General features: G+C 50.4%; 1 protein-coding gene across 2 annotated transcripts in view; it reads left to right on the forward strand.

Moving 5' to 3' along the window:
- FHOD1 (formin homology 2 domain containing 1) overlaps window positions 1–19,936 on the forward strand; it is a 58,948-nt gene that overhangs the window by 11,501 nt on the left and 27,511 nt on the right. For both annotated transcript variants that reach the window (XM_043494797.1, XM_038368238.2), the window contains exons 2-4: window positions 11,493–11,599; window positions 12,365–12,429; window positions 18,491–18,558. In XM_043494797.1, coding sequence (XP_043350732.1) covers window positions 11,493–11,599; window positions 12,365–12,429; window positions 18,491–18,558 — 240 coding nt within the window. The remainder of the gene's footprint in view (window positions 1–11,492; window positions 11,600–12,364; window positions 12,430–18,490; window positions 18,559–19,936) is intronic.

The following is a 19,936-nucleotide window of genomic DNA, read 5'->3' on the forward strand; positions in this document are numbered from 1 at the left end:
CATGGGAACTGCCTGTAAAGGGTTCCTAGGGCAATGCAGCTCGTGAGCCGACTGGAACAGCATGTCCCTGTCCCCAAGGGTTAGCACTAGGAGACATGTGCCTGGGGTAGAATCCAAACCATGAACGCTGCGGGTGGAACTGCATTCCTGCCACGCTCACATGAGAAACTGGCATCCGAGTTCCTGCAGCAGCCAGGAGGGTTTGGCCTCCCCAATAGGCTGGCCCATGTAATTAGGCCCCCTGAAGCAGGCATGGACATGGATGCTGATCTGCCTGCGATTTTGCTGTTAACATACTGCAGGGTTGCTAGCGAGGCTTGAGCACTCCTGGGAAGAACTGGGGTGGGGTGGGGGGCTTCCCCTGCTCACTCTGTGTCAGATGACTCCTGGGAGAGGGATGAGTTCCATGTTTAGTTACAGCCCACGGGCTGGGATGCGAACCTGGAGTCGTGTACACCCCACTGTCTCCAGCACAACTCCCATAGTGATAGGAAGAGGTTTGCACAGAGATCGAGAGGCAAATATGGCCTTTATGTAGGAAATAAATCTCTTCATTGGCATGTCTCTGCTCAGCACCTCATGGTCACATTCTGCATCGGTTAGTGAGAAATGCCTGGCTTAGGGTGACCCATTGTTTCTGTGCTCTATTTCTCTTTGGCTCTCCTCGCCCTCCTGCCTTTCTCAGTTACCTTCCCTCTGCCCTGGCTTTGTGTCTCAGCATTTCCTTTCCTGCAGCAGCCCCCAGTTTCCACCCCTCCATTCTCCCCCTGGGTTTCACTCCCAACCCCTTCTCCATTCCCTTCTCCGCTAACTTGATCAGCAAAGAACTAATTAATGTGGACAGTTAATAGGTCCTCTCTAGGCATGAGAGTTACCACCCTTGTGAGACGCTAGGGAGTTGTACTGCTGAGTCATTGATTCAGGCAGACAGTACGGCTTTGTGTGGGTTGGGTTCCCATTTGAATGAGTGTTTACATGCTTTCTGCATAACCAGGAAGGGATGGAAACATGCCTTGTTAAGTGAAAGCTGAGATTCTGCAGAATCTGCATGTCATGTGAGCCACACCAATATTTCAGTGCGTCAGGTGACCATGGATTAGATACCCGATGTAGAGTGAAGCCAACGCTACTTGGTTAATAGTAACAATCTTACAGCACGTTGTAAAGCATTTGGGGACCCCTGGGGATGCAAAGTGGCATATAAACCACATAAGAATCCCATCGGTACCCAGTAGTGACGCAGCAGTACTGCCAGTCCCACGTAGTCACAGACCATTAGTCAGGCCTTAGAAATTATGAGATTGACTTAAAAGTCACAAGACCTTTAAAAATGATACATTTGGGCTTGCTTTCTTTGGCCTCTGATTTTGAGCCTTTGGGTCGCTCTGGAGTCATATTTTCAAGCTTTTCTCTGCAAAGAGGAGGGCAAGGAACCTACTTGCATTTTTAAATGAAAACTAAGATAGTCATGTCATCATCTGTAATCGCTCCTGGAGCTGGGGCTTAATTAAAATAACAAATATTACAAGGATTGTGACAAAATAGCCAGAGTTGGCAGCACTGCAGTTTAGATTGGAACAAATCAGTTTGAACTGACTGGTGGAATTGAAGTTGGCAGAAGGCATTCCATTTGCAGTGGAATTTGAGAAATACTGGGGGCACACCCCAGAAGTGTTCAGGTGTATAGTTTTACATCACTCTAGCACTACATGAATGCATCAGTTGACAGGAGAGGAGAACAATAACTCTTGACTCTCCACCACCATGTCCTTCCGCGCCCGCGTGATCCTTGGCATTGCCTCCCCAAGTACTGACCCAGCCCGATTCCTTTCAGCTGAGGGAATGGCTGCGTCACAGCTTGCAGCCAGTGGTTGCTGTTGACAGGTTACCAGATGTGACTCCTAGCCCAGGAGGGGAATGAGTGCTCCCCGTGTGCAGATATTGTTGGGGTCTGCCAGTTGGAACTTAGTCTCCAAAGAAGGGGATCAGTACTCATGAGTTCCAGCTCCTAGTCTTGTGCCCCATCCACTAGGCCATGCTTCTTCCCCTGCTCCTCCCGCACCCCCAGCTACGGGAAGCATGTTTTGGCAGAGGGCCCTTGATCCCAGCTCTAGCTACATACTTCAGACAGAGTGGTGAAAAGAACAGCCGTTGTTGATAGAATCATAGAGAGAGAGGGCTGGATGAGATCTTGAGAGGTCATCTAGTCCAGCCCCCCGCGATGAAACAGGGCCAAGTAAACTTAGACCATCCCCGACAGTTTTTTTCCAACCTGTTCTTAAAAGCCTCCAATGACGAGTTCTCTACAACCTCTGTTGGAAGCCTATTCCAGCGCTTAATTGCCCTTAGAGTTAGATGGTCTTTCCTAGTATCTAACCCTGGCTGCAAATTAAGTCCATTACTTCTTGTCCTACCTTCAAGGGACATGGAGAACAATTGATCACCATCCTCTTTGTAACAGTTCTTAACATACTGTTATTAGATCCCCTCTCAGTCAACTTTTCTCAAGACTAGACATGTCCAATGTCTTTAACTTTTCCTTCATAGGTTTCCTCATACCTAAACCTTTTATCATTTTTGTTCCTCTCACCTGGACTCTCTCCACTTTGTCCACCTCTTACCTAAAGCACGATGCCCAGAATTGGATGCAGTACTCCAGCTAAAGCCTCACAGTGGCACATAGAGCAGGACAGTGACCTCTCGTGTCTCGCTCTTGTTTCATAGATTCATAGATATTAAGGTCAGAAGGAACTATTATGCTCATCTAGTCCAACCTCCTGCACAATGCAGGCCAGAGAATCTCACCCACCCACTCCTGCGAAAAACCTCTCACCTATGTCTGAGCTATTGAAGTCCTCAAATCGTGGTTTAAAGACTTCAAAGAGCAGAGAATCCTCCAGCAAGTGACCAGTGCCCCATGCTACAGAGGAAGGCGAAAAACCTCCAGGGCCTCTTCCAGTTTGCTCTGGAGGAAAATTCCTTCCTGACCCCAAACATGGCGATCAGCTAAACCCTGAGCATATGGGCAAGATTCACCAGCCAGATACCCAGGAAAGAATTCTCTGTAGTAACTCAGATCCCACCCCATCCAACATCCCATCACAGGCCATTGGGCCTATTTATCATGAATATTTAAAGATCAATTAATTACCAAAATCATATTATCCCATCATACCATCTCCTCCATAAACTTATCGAGTTTAATCTTAAAGCCAGATAGGTCTTTTGCCCCCACTGCTTCCCTTGGAAGACTATTCCAGAACTTCACTCCTCTGATGGTTAGAAACCTTCGTCTAATTTCAAGTCTAAACTTCCTGATGACCAGTTTATATCCATTTGTTCTTGTGTCCACATTGGTACTGAGCTTAAATAATTCCTCTCCCTCTCTGGTATTTATCCCTCTGATATATTTATAGAGAGCAATCATATCTCCCCTCAACCTTTTTTTGGTTAGTCTAAACAAACCAAGCTCCTTGAGTCTCCTTTCGTAAGACAGGTTTTCCATTCCTTGGATCATGCTAGCAGCCCTTCTCTGTACCTGTCCAGTTTGAATTCATCCTTCTTAAACATGGGAGACCAAAACTGCACACAGTATTCCAGGTGAGGTCTCACCAGTGCCTTGTATATGGTACTAAAACCTCCTTATCTCTACTGGAAATACCTCGCCTGATGCATCCCAAGACTGCATTAGCTTTTTTCACAGCCATATCACATTGGCGGCTCATAGTCATCCTGTGATCAACCAATATTCCAAGGTCCTTCTTCTCCTCTGTTACTTCCAATTGATGCGTCCCCAGCTTATAACTAAAATTCTTGTTATTAATCTCTAAATGCATAACCTTACACTTCTCACTATTAAATATCATCCTATTACTATTATTCCAGTTTACAAGGTCATCCAGATCCTCCTATATAATTTCCTGGTCTCTGTCTAAATTGGCAGTACCTCCCAGCTTTGTATCATCTGCAAACTTTATTAGCACACTCCCACTTTTTGTGCCGAGGTCCGTAATAAAAAGATTAAATAAGATTGGTCCCAAAACTGATCCCTGAGGAACTCCACTAGTAACCTCCCTCCAGCCTGATAGTTCACCTTTCAGTAGGACCCGCTGTAGTCTCCCTGTTAACCAATTCCTTATCCATCTTTCAATGTTCATATTGATCCCCATCTTTTCCAATTTAACTAATAATTCCTTATGTGGCACAGTATCAAATGCCTCAGTGAAATCTATGTAAATTAGATCCATTGCATTTCCTTTGTCTAAAAAATCTGTTACTTTCTCAAAGAAGGAAATCAGGTTGGTTTGGCACGCTCTACCTTTTGTAAAACCATGTTGTATTTTGTCCCATTTACCATTGACCTCAATGTCGTTAACTACTTTTCCTTCAAAAATTTTTCCAAGACCTTGCATACTACAGATGTCCAACTAACAGGCCTGTAGTTACCCAGATAACTTTTTTTTCCTTTCTTAAAAATAGGAACTATGTTAGCAATTCTCCAATCATATGGTATAACCCCTGAGTTTACAGATTCATTAAAATTCTTGCTAATGGGCTTGCAGTTTCAAGTGCCAATTACTTTAATATTTTTGGATGAAGATTATCTGGGCCCCCCGATTTAGTCCCATTAAGCTGTTTGAGTGTCGCTTCTACCTCAGATATGGTAATATCTACCTCCATATCCTCATTCCCATTTGTCATGCTACCATTATCCCTAAGATCCTCTTTAGCCTTATTAAAGACTGAGGCAAAGTATTTGTTTAGATATTGGGCCATGCCTAGATTATCTTTAACCTCCACTCCATCCTCAGTGTTTAGTGGCCCCACTTCTTCTTTCTTTGTTTTCTTCTTATTTATATAGCTATAGAACCTTTTACTATTTGTTTTAATTCCCTTTGCAAGGTCCAACTCTACTTGACTTTTAGCCTGTCTCACTTTATCTCTACGTGTTCTGACCTCAATAAGGTAGATCCCTTGCTGATTCCTCCCATCTTCCACTCCCTGTATGCTTTCTGCTTTTTCTTAATCACCTCTTTGAGATGCTTGGTCTACAACTCCTGCCTATGAATTTTTTCCCCTTTCTTGGGATGCAGGCTTCCGACAGCTTCTGCAGCTTTGATTTAAACTAATCCCAGGCCTCCTCTGCCTTTAGATCCATAAATTAATACTCCTCAGAACAGAGGTGGGCAAACTACGGCCCGCGGGACCCTCCTGCCTGGCCCCTGAGCTCCTGGCCCCTCCCCTACTGTGCCCCCCCTTCCCCGCAGCCTCACCTCGCCACTGGTACAATGCTCGGGGCAGGGGGCTGGAGTGTGCTGCGGCATGGCAGTGGCAGCGTGGTCCAGCTATCACACCACCAGCCACCGGTGCTCTAGGCGGCGCGGCAAGGGGGCAGGGAGCAGGGGGGCTGGATAGAGGGCAGAAGAGTTCTGAGTGGTGGTCAGGGGGCGGGGGTGTGGTTAGGGGTCTGGCAGTCAGAGGGCGGGGAACAGGGGGGTTGAATGGGGGCAGGGCTCCCGGGGGGGCAGTCAGGAAGGGGGGGTTGGATGGGGCGGCGAGGGGGCAGTCAGGGGCAGGGGTTCCGGGGGCAGTCAGAGGACACGGAGAAGGGGTGATTGGATGGGGCAGGGGTCCCGGGGGGGCAGTCAGGAATGAGAGGAGGGGTTGGATGGGGTGGTAGGGGCAGTTGGGGCAGGGGTCCAAAGGCAGTCAGGGGACAGGGAGCGAGGGTATGTGGATAGGGCAGGGGTCCCGAGGGGGGCTGTCAGGGAACGGGGGGGTTGGATGGGGCAGGAGTTTGGGGGGCGGATAGGAGGTGGGGGCCGGGCCATGACCCCTTCCCCAACCGGCCCGCCATACAATTTCCAAAACCCAGTGCAGCCCTCAGGCCAAAAAGTTTGCCCGCCCCTGCCTCAGAATGATGTTAGCTTTTTTTGAACTGCATCATATTGTTGACTCGTTCAATTTGTGATCCACTCTGACTGAGGTTACAGTTATGTCATGGAGGTCACGGAAGTCATGGAATCCATAACTTCCATTGACTTCCATGTCATTTTCTGCCCTGGGGCTGGAGCTCCCAGCCAGTCTCACCCGCCCAGCCCCCAGCCTGGTGGGGGGACTCTGCAACTGTCCAGCCCTGGTGGGCAGCTGGGGGGATCCGGGAGCCCCAGCAGCAATGAGTGCTGAACCCACCTACCCCTTTTGCCAGGGATATTTTTAGTGAAAGTCAGAGTCAGGTCACGGTCTTCCATGAATTTTTGTTTATTGCTTGGTTTCAGAGTAGCAGCCGTGATTTTCTTTTTGCGAATACAGACTAGGAGTACTTGTGGCACCTTAGAGACTAACAAATTTATTTGAGCATAAGCTTTCGTGAGCTACAGCTCATTTCATCAGATGCATTCAGTGGACACTGAATAGTCCACTGAATGCATCCGATGAAGTGAGCTGTAGCTCACAAAAGCTTATGCTCAAATAAATGTATTAGTCTCTAAGGTGCCACAAGTCCTCCTTTTCTGGTTATTGCCTGTAACCTGTTGTCATAATTATAAAGGAAGGGTAAGCACCTTTCTGTATTCAGTGCTATAAAATCCCTCCTGGCCAGAGGCAACATCCTTTCACCTGTAAAGGGTTAAGAAGCTAAGGTAACCTTGCTGGCACCTGACCAATGAGGGGACAAGATACTTTCAAATCTGGAGGCGGGGAGGAACAAAGGGTTCTGTCTGTCTGTGTTGCTTTTGCCGGGAACAGATCAGAAATGTAATCCTTCCAACTCCTGTTAAGTTAGTAATTAATCTAGCTAGAAAATGCATTAGATTTTCTTTTGTTTAATAGCTGGTAAAATAAGCTGTGCTGGAGGGAATGTATAGTCCTGTTTTTGTGTCTTTTTGTAACTTAAGATTTTGCCTAGAGGGATTCTCTGTGTTTTGAATCTGATTACCCTGTAAGGTATTTACCATCCTGATTTTACAGAGGTGATTCTTTTACCTTTTCTTTAATTAAAATTCTTCTTTTAAGAACCTGATTGATTTTTCATTGTTCTTAAGATCCAAGGGTTTGGGTCTGTGTTCACCTGTATCAACTGCTGAGGATTATTATCAAGCCTTCCCCAGAAAAGGGGGTGTAGGACTTGGGGGGATATTTTGGGGGAAGACGTCTTCAAGTGGTCTCTTTCCTTGTTCTTTGTTTAAAACGCTTGGTGGTGGCAGCATACTGTTCAAGGACAAGGCAAAGTTTGTACCTTGGGGAAGTTTTTAACCTAAGCTGGTAAGAATAAGCTTAGGGGATCTTTCATGCATGTCCCCACATCTGTACCCTAGAGGTCAGAGTGGGGAAGGAACCTTGACACCGGTCCATGACTTTTACTAAAAATATCCCTGATAAAAACTTAGCCTTAACTATGATTCTTAGATCCTTTTAAGCAGTACCCTATCACTGACTTAGTTATTCCCCATTTTATTTTTCCTTCCTAAGGGTAGTACTTTGCACTTGTCTTTATTGACTTTCATCTTGTTGAATTCAGACTAATTCTCCCATTTGTCAGGGTCATTTTGATTTCTAATCCTGTCCTCCAAAGTGCAAGCAGCCTCTCCCAGCTTGGTGTCATCTGCAGATTTTATATGCATGCTCTCCACTCCATTATCCAAGTCATAAATGAAAATATTGACTAGTACTGCACCCGGGATGTACCCCTGCAACACCCCACTAGATACATCCTCCTAGTTTGACAATGAACCATTGATAACTACTCTTTGGGTACAGTCTTTCAACCATTGTGCACCCATCTTATAATAATTTGATCTAGGCCACATTTCCCTAGTTTGCTTATGAGAATGTCATGTGGGACTGCGTCACAAGCTTTACTAACATCAAAACATATTGTGTCTACAGCTTTCGTAGGCCACAAGGCCAGTGACCCTGTCAAAGAAGGAAATTAGGCTGATTTGGCATCTGCCGCTGAGCTCCAGAGTTGTGGTGAACAGGCCCATTATGTGGCTATCCTTGGTGCTCACCGATCATGCTGCAGCTATGGGCTTACTGGCAGTAGCTTGATGCCTTTGGCAGATGAGATCAGTTTGGGTCCAACAGCTTTCTATAGTGGCACGACAAGGCCTTGCCGTTCCCTGCCAAAGACTGCTAGGCAAGTGCCCCCCAATATGTTGGCCATGGGCTGCCTCCTGATGTTTCTTTGCTGCTTGGCACCTGGTAAAAAGAATAGTAGGTATGTCTCGGCATCGGCCAGCCTCCTTAAAATCCAGTTGCACGGGTAGCAATAAGTCCAGATGCTGTTATGAGGCAGTGAATGGTTTTAGTTGCTGCTCTGCACGTGAATTGTTGAACTGAGATGCAGCCACAGATTTGCCAGTCTTATGTGGGGTCATAATATAGATTAGTAGGTGTGAGGGACCAATGTGATCAACTAGTCTGACTTCCTGTATAGCACAGGCCAGAGAATGTCACCCAGTGTTCCTGCAACCAGTCCATAATGTGCAGCTGATCTAGGGTAGATTATGTTCAGAGAGACATCCAGTCGTGATGGAAATATCGATGGAACCACTGAGGTAGCTTGTGTCTTTGCTCTTTTTGCCACACTGCCAATAGGAAGGAAGAATGTGAGCATGACTGGGTCACAAATAAGCATTTAAAGCAAATGTGCCAGGGCTAGCTCCATACTTAGAGTTGCTCTGGCTAGGTTCTGGCGGTGTCTGCTGCCCACCGCAAGGAACACCGCTGGAGGGCTCTTGGAGCATTTAAAGAGATACCTACCTCGTTCCTGTATACTACTGGCTAGAAAAGATGCATTAAAACTGTCTGCTTTTTTAATGGGACCAGTGAACTGGGTTGGCAAGTCCTTCTCATAGTGATGACACTAACAAAGAATCAAACAGATGTGATTTGGCTTGTGACTTGGCATAGCAAGATACCAAGCCCAGTAAGGCGCTGCCTTCCAAAGGCCCAGCGTGAGGGCAAGTAGCTGGATCTGCGGTACGTGAGGCTGGGCTTGTAGAGAATCAGCTACCTGATGTCAGTGCAGAGTGAACCTTCCAGACCACGAGAAGGAGCTGTGATGTGGAATTTCCTGTCCGAAAAAAAACGGGATTCCAGGTTACACCCAATCCCTGCAGGCTCTCCTGTTACCCATGGATTGATTTTGGTGCGTCAGCTGAAATGGATGTTTGCCAGCGGTTACTGGTTGAAATCAAATGCTGCCAAGCCTACCTGTGTGTGCCGGAGCCAGAGCCCAATGTGTTCTGCTTCCCCTCGGTCTCCTGATGGTATCCCAGAAGGAAGTGACTTGTATGTCACAATGTGGAGAGCTGGGGTTGAACACTCCCCTTTCTATGGAGGGTGCTTTGCCCACCCCAGCAAGGGTCTCTGTGACAATCCCTGACTTCAGAACACAGGAGTGAGATAAGAAGCTGGGCTGAGGGTGAAGATGGTTCCAGCTGCGTGAGGTGGGCTGTGGGAGTCGGAGGAAAAGGCAGCGTTTGGGCAAGCGGCTCTAATCCTAGACTGAGCTAGCCGGGAGCTGCCCTTTTCCCTGGCACTGTTCAGTAACAGAGCCGCCTTACAGTGGCTTTTCTGACTCTCAGACTTTCCTCCACAGGGCTGAGATTGCCAGTCCCTTATTGGCACTCTCCCCATCGCCCTGCTGGAAGGGGGCATCCTCTCTTGTAGGAGAGCGGGAGGGTTCTTACCGCTGTCCACTGCAGAGCCTACCTGGCTTGAGGCCAGGGCCACGTGGCCGATCCCCTGGAGTGGTTGCATTGTGACTCAGGAATGGCTGACCCTGTTGGGGTTGTGCTCCCCTGCTTGGAGCCCTTTATTTTGGGATATGAATGCTGCACAGCCTGGAGGCTGTGGTTTTTATGACTGGCAGGAATGGGCCAGGCAGCGATGAGTCAGTGTGCCGGCTTTGTCAGGATCATGGTGGTGGGTAAGTCACCAGTGTCTGTGTGTACTGAGGGTGTGTGCACATGTCCCTTTGCCACGAGTCCAGGCTGTGGCTGGCTGCATCTCTAGGGTGTGCGTTGGAGGGATGGGTGGGGGAGAACTGCTAGCACCTAGTCGCTATTTTAGGTGCTGGCACGGTGTCCTCTTCTCTCATCTCACCCCCACTGATGAATTGTCCCTCCTCCACTGCTCCCCTCTATAAGTTGTCTTTATTCCCCGCCCCCTTTCCTTGGGGACTCCTTTTGGGCCTCTTTCCTCACCTGCTCAGTCAGTGGGCTCTGTAGCTCCTTGCTCAAGTGCTGTAGAGATGAGGGTACCAGTGCATTTCACCCAGCTGCCAGCACAGGACTGTGATCTAGCAACGGAAGCAGTGACTCTGAAATAGATCAGGGGGAAGGGTGGATAATCAGCTGAACGGATGGGATGCTGTGAGCAAAAGAGATAATGTGATCCTGGGATACATCAACAGGGGAATGGTGAGTGGGAGCAGAGAGGTGATTTTCCCTCTGTATTCGGTGCTGGTGCCACCACTGCTGGAATCCTGTGCCCAGTTCTGGGGTCCACAATTCAAGACACATGCTGATAAATTGAAGGGAGTTCAAAGAAGAGCCACGAGAATGATTAAAGGATTAGAAAACCTGCCTTATAGTGATAGACTCAAGGAGCTCAATCTATGTAGTTTAACAAAGCGAAGGTTAAGGGGTAACTTGATCCCCATCTGAGTTCCTACGTGAGGAACAAATAGTTAATAATGGGCTCTTCAGTCTAGCAGATAAAAGTCTAACACGATCCAATGGCTGGGTGTTGAATCTAGACAAATTCAGCCGGGAAATAGGGCGTAAGTTTTTAAACACGAGAGCAATTAACTATTGGAACAATTTACCAAGGGCTGTGGTGGATTCTCCATCGCTGACCATTTTTAAATCAGGACTGGCTGTTTTTCTAAAGCATCTGCTCTAGGAATGATTTTGGGGCAAGTCTCTGGCCTGTGCTATACAGGAGGTCAGACTAGATGGTCGCAGTGGTCCCTTCTGGCCTTGGAGTCTCTGAATCTGGTGAGGGGAAGAGAGGACAGGAATGTGGAGAAGTGGCCTGTGGAACCCGAGCCAGGGGGATGGGATGGGACAGGACTGAATGCTATTGCTGAGGGGACACAGAACAGGAGTTTCTGGACTTGTGGGTGACTTGCACTCTGGCCCCCTAGAGCTGAACTAAAGTGCCTCAATTAAATCCTCAGCGAGCCATTCCCAAGGCACCTCATGGCCGTGCCAATCCCACAAAAAGGGATGGCAGCAGCTGGGTGTGAGGGAATGACTAGGAAGTTGCATGGTGAGGGGGCAGGTGGTCTGGGAGTCAGGACTCCTTGGTTCTACTCTTATAGCCCTGCTGCTGACTGGCTATTCGTCCTGTACAAGTGTACAGTGGCAGTATAGTTATTGGGGTGCCTAACACTGACCGTGCTCCCCACAACCTCACTATGCATTACTCCCTCTCGTTAGCAAGCACCATCACTGATCTATGGGGGGCTCTTGTGTTTGCAGCTGGCGGACTGTACGCTGCAGGTCTCACCATCTGGACAGTACCTGGATCTTGATCTGTCCCTGCTGGAGCAGAAAGATGAGCTGGCAGGCTTCTACGAGGAGATCAGGTGAGTTGCTGGAGTAGCAGATATACCGGTCAGAACCGAGTTAGTGGGACATGAATCGCTGTTTCCACTCAGGAGACTGCCCAGCCAGACGACATGACCCTGCTTCCCCCACCTTTGCCTTCTCCAGATGTCCCCATGTGCTCTGCTCCTGTAAAACACATGGAGTGACACTCTGGTGCAGGTTCCTCTTCTGCCTGCTTGCCAGGATGGAGCAGACAGGTGAAGGGCCTGTGGGGGAGCAAGAATGCCTGGAATTGGGGCTGGGGCTTGTAAAGTCACTTGGAGGATTGACTCTTTTGCCAGCTACTTCCTGGATGTTAAACTGAGCCCGTGGGCCGAGAGCCTGGTGACAGACCAGTTTGGGTCAAACTCTAGGGCAGTCTAGGGGAGTGAGGGACCTTGGACTTGAGATGCCTCAGCAGAGCTGTGGGGAGAGATCAGGCCTGGAAAGCAGGAGCAGCCGCAGATCAGGACGGAAGTACGCTCACAGAGGTGCATGGAGGCCACAGGACAGTGCACCAAAGAGCTGCCCCGCCCCCCGTAACTGCATCGATTTGGTTTCCTGAGGGTGGCTGTGATGATCGTTAGGGGAGTGGAGGTGCTAGGGCTGGAGCTCTGGTGCTGAGTGTGGAGGCTGGCTGATGCCCACTGGTTGGCGTGGGTCTGGGCCTTGCTGACTTGCAGGTGCTGCAAGCAGGCCCTGGCTGCCCACGAATGAGGCTATTGGTGATATTCGCGGTGACTTACCTGCGTTTCTCATTCCAGCAAAGGGAGGCGGCCAACTCTGATCCTGCGCACGCAGCTCTCCGTCCGAGTCCATGCCATCCTTGGTGAGTCCCTCATAGCCCAGGGCTCTGGGCCCAGCCCCTTCTGTATTCCCCAGGGCCTTTACCCTTAACTGGCCCAAGGCCACTCGAGCCAGGAGCACTGTGACATGGGGCTGTGTGGAGCTTGGCTAATCTGGCCCGTGGGTCAATTGCTGAGTGCTCCTGGGGGCTGGCTCCTGACTCCCTTTCCCATGAACCTCTGAGCTCCAATGTTCTCTCTGGCTTCATCTCTGTCTGCCATGTCTGGGTTTTCCCAGCCCCTGTCACTGCCACGGCTAGAGATGAGCAACTGGGTGAGGGGGGGCAGACTCTGAGGTGACATGGAGCATTCTCTCTCAGGTGCTTGGCTGGCTGGTTCCTGCTTGCATGCTCAGCGTCTAGCTGGTTGCTACCATGTCGGGGGTCGGGAAGGAATTTCCCGGGTCAGATTGGGAGTGACCTGGGGAGGCTTCCCCTGTGGCGTGGGGTGTGGGTCACTTGCCAGGATCATCTGGGACATCTCACTTCATCCTTTCCCTGCCATGGCAGGGGCCTCGGGCACTTGGGTCCTTCCTGTTCTCTCCCTGTGGCACATAATAACGTGGTCTCCTGTGGGCTGTGATACTTGGGTTGTTGGGTTCAGTGTAAGGGCGCTGGTGCCTGTGCTGTATGGGAGATCAGACTGGAAGACCTGGCCTTAAATTCTGACTCGGGTCAATGTTCCTCACATGGCTCTTGCGGCTGAAGGGGTTAATTGTTTTCAGCACGAAGAGCCCAAGTACAGTGTTTTTGCCTGTGATACTGAAAACATGCCACTACAAATATTCCGGGTCGCTTAGGCAAGCTCTAAATATAGACTTGGAAAGTACAAACAACTGTCTCATGTGGCCAAGTTCCCCCAAGGAGGGTCAGGCATCCAGTGCTGGGAAGCAGCATGGCTCCTCAGAATTGGGAGTCTCCCTGTTCCTGAGCTTGGTGGGGGGTTAACAAGTATTGCACAGGGGGCGCTGTGTTAGTGAGACCTAGAGCAGCCGCCCCTTTGCTGCAGCCTGGGGCCCTCCTGCTAGCAGCCCAAGGGGACATGGGGTGTGTTGCTCACTCTGCATGGGTCCAGCTACTAAAATGCATTCAGTCCTTTCCTTGCATCGCTCTTCCATGCGGCCAACTGCTGCAACTGCCCCGGGATGCAATGTGGGAGGGGAGGTAGGCCTGCACTGGGAAGACTTGAGCCCCTGCTCTAACCTGCTGTTCTGTGCAATAGGAGCCCAGGTGATAACCACTGAGTAGGTTACCAAGGAGCTCTGTCAGCCTAGATCAGCCTTTCCCAAATGGTGGGTCCCAATCCATCGGTGGATCCCGGAAGGGTTGAGTGGGGTTGCATGTACCCTGAAGGCACTTTTGCTTCCCCTGAGGAGTCTTTACCTGGACAACGGGCCCAGGCCTGGGAAGGTGGAGCATCCCCCTCTGTTTTTGTGCCTGTAGTGTCTACCCTCTCCCTTCCCGTGTGCCTGCAGGTCTCTTAGGGACGGCCCCTCCTTGGGCTCCCATGCAGTGTCTGCTAATTGTGCAATCCTTTCCCTGCAGAGCGGCTGAGGTCAAGGCTCATGCTGTCTGTTGGAAGCCTGCAGGAAGGGTCAGAACAGGGATAGGAAAAGGCCAGAGAGTGGACACTAAGACCCAGGGGTGCCCCAAATGCTGCATATGCCTAAGGACAGCCCTGGGTGTGGTGCAGGGGGGAGATAGATGCTTTCTGCCAATGCATGTTACCTTGGACATATCTGTCTGCCATCACCTGACCCAACCCCCAGTGTGTCCAGAACTAGCTGGGGCTCTTCCCACTCTGTCTGACTTCAGGGAGGAGACATTTCACCTAGGTCCCTAGTTTGTCTCACAGCTGTGTAATGACAGCATCAAGTCTCAGAGGGAGAAGGGGCCAGGGGCAAGAAAGTCTCCTCTTGAGGGTGAGAATCAGAGGACTCTTGCTCAGGAAGGGCTATCCGGGGCGCTCTCATGCAGGGAGTCTAGAAGAACGGGGTGAAAGGGAGTGCTCCTTCCTCTTGGAGTGTAGAAAGCACTGTCTGGGGACTCGCTCCATAGGACATGCAGATCTGCATCTGTTGTTCCTGTGTTCTGATCTCCATAAGACGTTGAGCCTTGTGCTGCTGATCTCTCCCTCTGGGAGCTAAGAGGGATAATCAGATCCCATGCTGCAGGACATCAGCTGATTGTGCCAAGGGTCAGGAAGGAATCTGCCCTATGTATAGAACTGTACAGCTTGCCAGGTGCGGCAGGAGGGGTTTTCACCTTTCTTGGACACATCAGTCGCTGATCGCTCTTGGAGGTGGGTTAGCGGACCAAACGGAGCAGTGTCTGACGTGATGTGGTGGATCCGGTGCTGCCTGGATTTATGTGTCTGCACTTTCCACCTGTGTCCCTCAACAATGACATGGACCCTCTATGTTGAGAGCAGACTAGTGCTTGATTTTCTGCAGTGCCTTCCATCTGCAGGAGTGGGCAAAGTGCTTTGCCCAGCAGAGACTGTGCCGGCAAAGTGCTTGTGCTGGGCAGGCTGGCCCCTGGCACAGCCGGAGACACTAAGCCCTGACGTGCTGTCAGTCGGGATTCTGCCATTGTGTCCCAGGAGTGTCACCTTTCACCTGGATGGAAAGAGCCTCCGAGTCTGTCCTAGGAATGGCCCTCGGACTGCCCCAGGGGGAAGCCAGTGGGGGCGAGCTACCTTGGGCTCCTGGCCAGGGGAGAAAAAGAGGCCATGCTTCTCATCAGAGTCCTGTTTCTTCTCTGCATAGGAAGCCAGGGGAGATATTTATAGCATTGTTATGCAAAAAGAAAAAAAGAAAGAAAACAGGAAATTGGCAAGTTCCAGATAACCCACCATTGCTGGGCTGTAGCTGCTCCGTAGCTGCCAGGAACGTATCTGCTTCCCCCAGACTCCGAGGCTGACAGCAGGCCCTGGGGGCTAAAGGCTCCTCTTAGTGCTTGGGGGAAGAGCCACAGCAGGGCCTGCCTGCAGCCAGGAGCTCCAGGAGCTTCGCTGGGCCTTCCCAAACAGAGCAAACTCGCTGGAGCGCTGAGACTGAACAGGGTCCTTTCAGCCCCAGGAGGCTTTTCCACACTTACTTAAAGTGGCGGTTGAGACTGGAGGGAGGTAGCTCTTGTCTTAGCACCCCTGCAGTTCCCTGGTTGGGAGCCAAGGGGGAGGATGTGCACCCCTACGGGGCAGATGGGGCAATACATCGCTCAAGTGCAGCTTGCAGCTGGGGGAAGGATCTTGGACTCTGCCTTAGAGCCCTGCACAGGACTATTGTTTTTAATCCCACTCCCAGGTTGTTTCTTGCATTTTTATGCCTCTCCCACCCGCAAAAGTCTTAGATCCCTCAAGAGAGACATATTCCCCCCATGTGACTAAAGAAAAGTCCATTAACATATTACGGGGTGGCCACACTCTTTTACAGTTAAGGTGCAGAACCCCCTATTCTCCTCCTGACATTCTCCACCTAGCAGACTGAGGGGGAGGCTCAGGGCTTCTGCTCTGAAGCTGGGTGGTGGGGCTAGGGGCTTCTGCCAGAGATGACTGGTGCCTGCTGAGAGTGGCGGGTACAATTTACAGGTTTGCTCCCCCCGGCACCCTCCCATTACCCGCAGCAGCCGTGGAAGGAGGAGGCCTTGCAACACCATGTGACTGAGTAGGACCAGCAAATCTTGGCAAAAATCAGGGGGGGGGGCACGTGACCCCACATGCCCCTCCGCCACGTGTCACCTTCGGCTTCTGCCCCGCGGCTTTAGGCCTGCAGGGAGCTGAAGCCCCGAGCCCTGGCTGGCACCTCCCATGGGGCTGAGGTCCCAAGCCCCGGCAGGCGTGCCCCAGCTCTTGAACTTCTGAAGATTGTCGTATGCGGCTCAGGCTGTCAGTAAGTTTGGCCACCCCTGACATATTTCTATATAAACGGAATTCAGACACAATTTTTACCATGAAAAGAATAAAACAGATCTTGCTTTAAACCATGTTAAAAAAAATACTTCAACTCCTGTTATAATAGACATCAAATCTCTTTCTATCCCTTGCTTAAATTTAAGTATTAAAACCTTTATTTAAAAGAAAAGAAAAACATGTTTTACGTTGCTGCAATTCTATGTATGACAAACTGCTGTTGTGTATATCCCACCGAATGTCAAAACAAATTGCACCACCATTTTGCCTTAATGGTACAGGTGGGTTTTTAAAGATTATAATCATTAGGTTTCAGAGTAGCAGCCGTGTTAGTCTGTATTCGCAAAAAGAAAAGGAGGACTTGTTAGTCTCTAAGGTGCCACAAGTACTCCTGTTCTTTTTGTGAATCATTAAGTTGTTTAAAAAATGTTGTAAACTGCATAAGCATCACTTTTAGAACTCTGAAACATACCTTTCAAGTTAGTTATCTGTCAGAGTTATTACTGCTTTTTGGGAAACGTTTAATGGAAAAACTGCTCACAGTCTAGGGTTTTGATAGAAATAAATTTTAAAAAGAGGCTCAAACTAAGTGATTAAATTAAACAGCAGTGTAGTGGGGTGGAGTCTGTGGGGCTGGAGCCCAAGGAGTGGATACAGGGAAATCAGGGATGGGGGGAGGTGGTGGCTCTGGAGCTTATGGGGACAATTCAGTTCTTAGGTGGTTGTGATGTCGGGCGCTTTCTGGCTGCAGGCCCTTGCCAGGGGGAGAGCACAGCGTAGCTTCTCCTTGCACACCCTCTCAGCGGGGGGGTGGAGGGCGCTGTCTGCGCAAGCCACTCTGTAAACTGTCCGGGGGGGGAGGGCACCATCAGACTGCTCAGCAGGTGTGCGGTGTCTGCATCTGTCTCCTCAAAGCATCCACTGCAGCTGGTGGGCTCAGGAAGTGTGTGTTAGCCCTGGTTTCCTGATTGGGTCATTTCCTACATACGGTGTCTAGCTCTGTCCCGCTGCCCTGGGCTGGCATTTAGCTCATCCTGTTCGTGTCTGGCTGCCCCCGGGAGCAGGGTGGGTGGTCTCGTGGTGGTGCTTGGCCTGAGTGTGTGTCGTTCTGCAAGGGTTGTCGCATGGTAGGTGCTGCCCTGACTCCAGAGGGCTGCAGCCTACACAGAGCAGAGCACCTCCCTTACCGTGGCGTGGGGAACAGATTGGCTCAGGGAGCAGGACACAGGCCTTGCGCCATGGGGCAGAGAATGGGATCCGGAGCCTTCCCCTGGCGGGAACTGGTGCCAAGTCGGCCCCAGCTGGGTCACTTGAAGGTTCTTGAGCCCTGTGCTAACGGGAGGCCTGCGATGCCCTGGGGGCGCCCCTCCTGGTGCGAATGGCACTGCCTAGCATTCAGTCTCGGCACAAACCCGCTGGGCCGCGAGATGAGGGGTTACCACAGCATGCAGCCCTCAGCAGGGAGAGGCTAAGGAACCTGGCCCCATCCCCTCCCCACCTCCTCCCTGCTGCAGCACCCCAGGGCCCAGCCAGTGGGCTTCTCTTGCCACCACCCCGTTGGGAGGAGATGGGTGCATGAGACCCCTTGGGAGTCAGCTGAGGGGCGCCTGCCTGTGCTGAGGGGGCCTCTGGGTTCTGCAAATGGGACGAGCCAGCCATTGCGGTAGGTGGCAGGCGCGGGGCTAGGCCAGGAAGCAGGGCTGTCCTGCTAGGCAGAGCTGGGCAGCCTGCCAGCTGGAGCTCTCGAAGCCACATTGCCCCTCGGCCCCTGGCTGGTTCAGTCCCGGGCATAGCGGCCTCTGGCCTGCACATAAGTATGGGCAGCCAGCTTGGCAGGCGCAGTGCCCCAGCCCGTCTGTGTCACACCCCTTCCTTGCGGGGGGGATGTCTCCAGCTTTGATCCCTGCCCCAAGGTGAAAGTCATGTCAATGGCACCAGCCCCCCTCCGTCCCCTCTCAAAGGGAGAGGGAGCCCTGCTGAGCCCTGGCTGGGCGTAGGGCCTGGCCAGCATGTGCTCTGTCCCTCTGCTCCAGCTGCAGCAGGGAGGGTTCGTGGTTTTCCCCATTGCTGGGAGATGCTCCAGGGTCCATGTCCCCACCCCCTGTAATGCAGCAGCTGTGTCTCCTTCCGTTCCAGAGAAGTTGTACAACTCCCAGGGGCCGGAGCTGAGGCGCTCCCTCTTCTCCCTCAAGCAGCTCTTTCAGGTATGTTCACTGTGGGGCACCATCCCACCCTGCAGCCCAGTGACCTCAGGCCCTGTGGGCCTGTGCCCAGGGCCATGTGTGGTGCAGGGCTCTGCAGGGGCAGCTGGTCATTCTGGGGCAGCATGGGGGGCCTGTGGCGTTAGGTGATGCTGGGGGATCCCATCAGACGAGCCCTCCAGCTGCTGGTTTGGGTGATAAATTCCCCCATGTATCCTGCCTTTCCGCATGCCTGATTCCTGCTGCCCCCACTTCCACGCTGAGGGAGCTGCAGGGCATAGTGCCTGGGGAGTGGGGGCTCTGGCAGTATGGGTTTGTTAACTCAGCCCCTGCCCCCAGGGTGGCTGCAGATTTGGGCTGGTGCCTTGAACCCCACCTGTCAATGCCTGCAGCACCCCGCTGTCCCTCTGCTTCTCACCCAGCAGTAACCAGTGGGGTACAGCACAGACACTGCCAGCACTGGTCCCTTTTCCCCCCACCCACAGGGTATAGCTAAGCTCCTTCGTTTTCAGTTTTAAATCGATATTTACTGAAAAACTCCCAAGTATTACAAAATGCAGTATTCATTTTTTTCTGATTTTCACCCTATTTTTGTATCATTCAAATGTATAAAAATAACTTGTTTTATTAGGAAAATACACATCTTATTAAATGTATTGTATTACGATAATACATTAGTCTGTGTGTATATGCAAAGCTGCCTGGTGAAGGAAGGCTCTGTATTAGTCTAGAAGATACACACAATAAACAAACGGGCACACAGGCAAGCTCTGAAGTGCGTATGCATCTGTATGTACTGATGAATCTCATGCCCACCACGTACGCATTTCAAGCTGTTAGCAGATAATGGTTTAAAGATTTGACACACTAAAATGGGAAGAAAACAGAAATCTGTATCAGCATATGGTTCAGAAGACAAGGAAGTATTAGAAAATAATACATAAAAAACAAAACAAAAACAGGAGAAAAGGGTGAAGTTGAGTGTATGCGCTGCAAATGGTGTGGCCCAATGTCTAAATGTAAATATTTATCAGCTAATAGTTCTAAGTCTACACCAGTAAACTGTTTATTCAGAGGAAAAGTTTTTTATTTAGGGATTAGAGATATTGTTTTCTTAAACTCCGAGGTGGCACTGTGTTCTGAGTTCTGTCTTAGTTCTGCAGCAAACCACATTGATGAATGGAATTCAAATCATTAATCTACTGAATACTTTTTTCCGGTCTTTCTGTCCAGCAAAATAAACCCTGATATTTACCCAGAAAAACAAATAGGCTTTTTTTGCACTGATTTTCGCCTGATTTTGTAAATTCCCGAGAAAAATTAAATAAAATAAAAACTGAGAAATAGGGCCCTAGGTACTACACAGGCACAACTGGCACTG

Source organism: Dermochelys coriacea, chromosome 12 (genome assembly GCF_009764565.3).
Source record: "Dermochelys coriacea isolate rDerCor1 chromosome 12, rDerCor1.pri.v4, whole genome shotgun sequence".
Classification (NCBI taxonomy): domain Eukaryota; kingdom Metazoa; phylum Chordata; order Testudines; family Dermochelyidae; genus Dermochelys; species Dermochelys coriacea.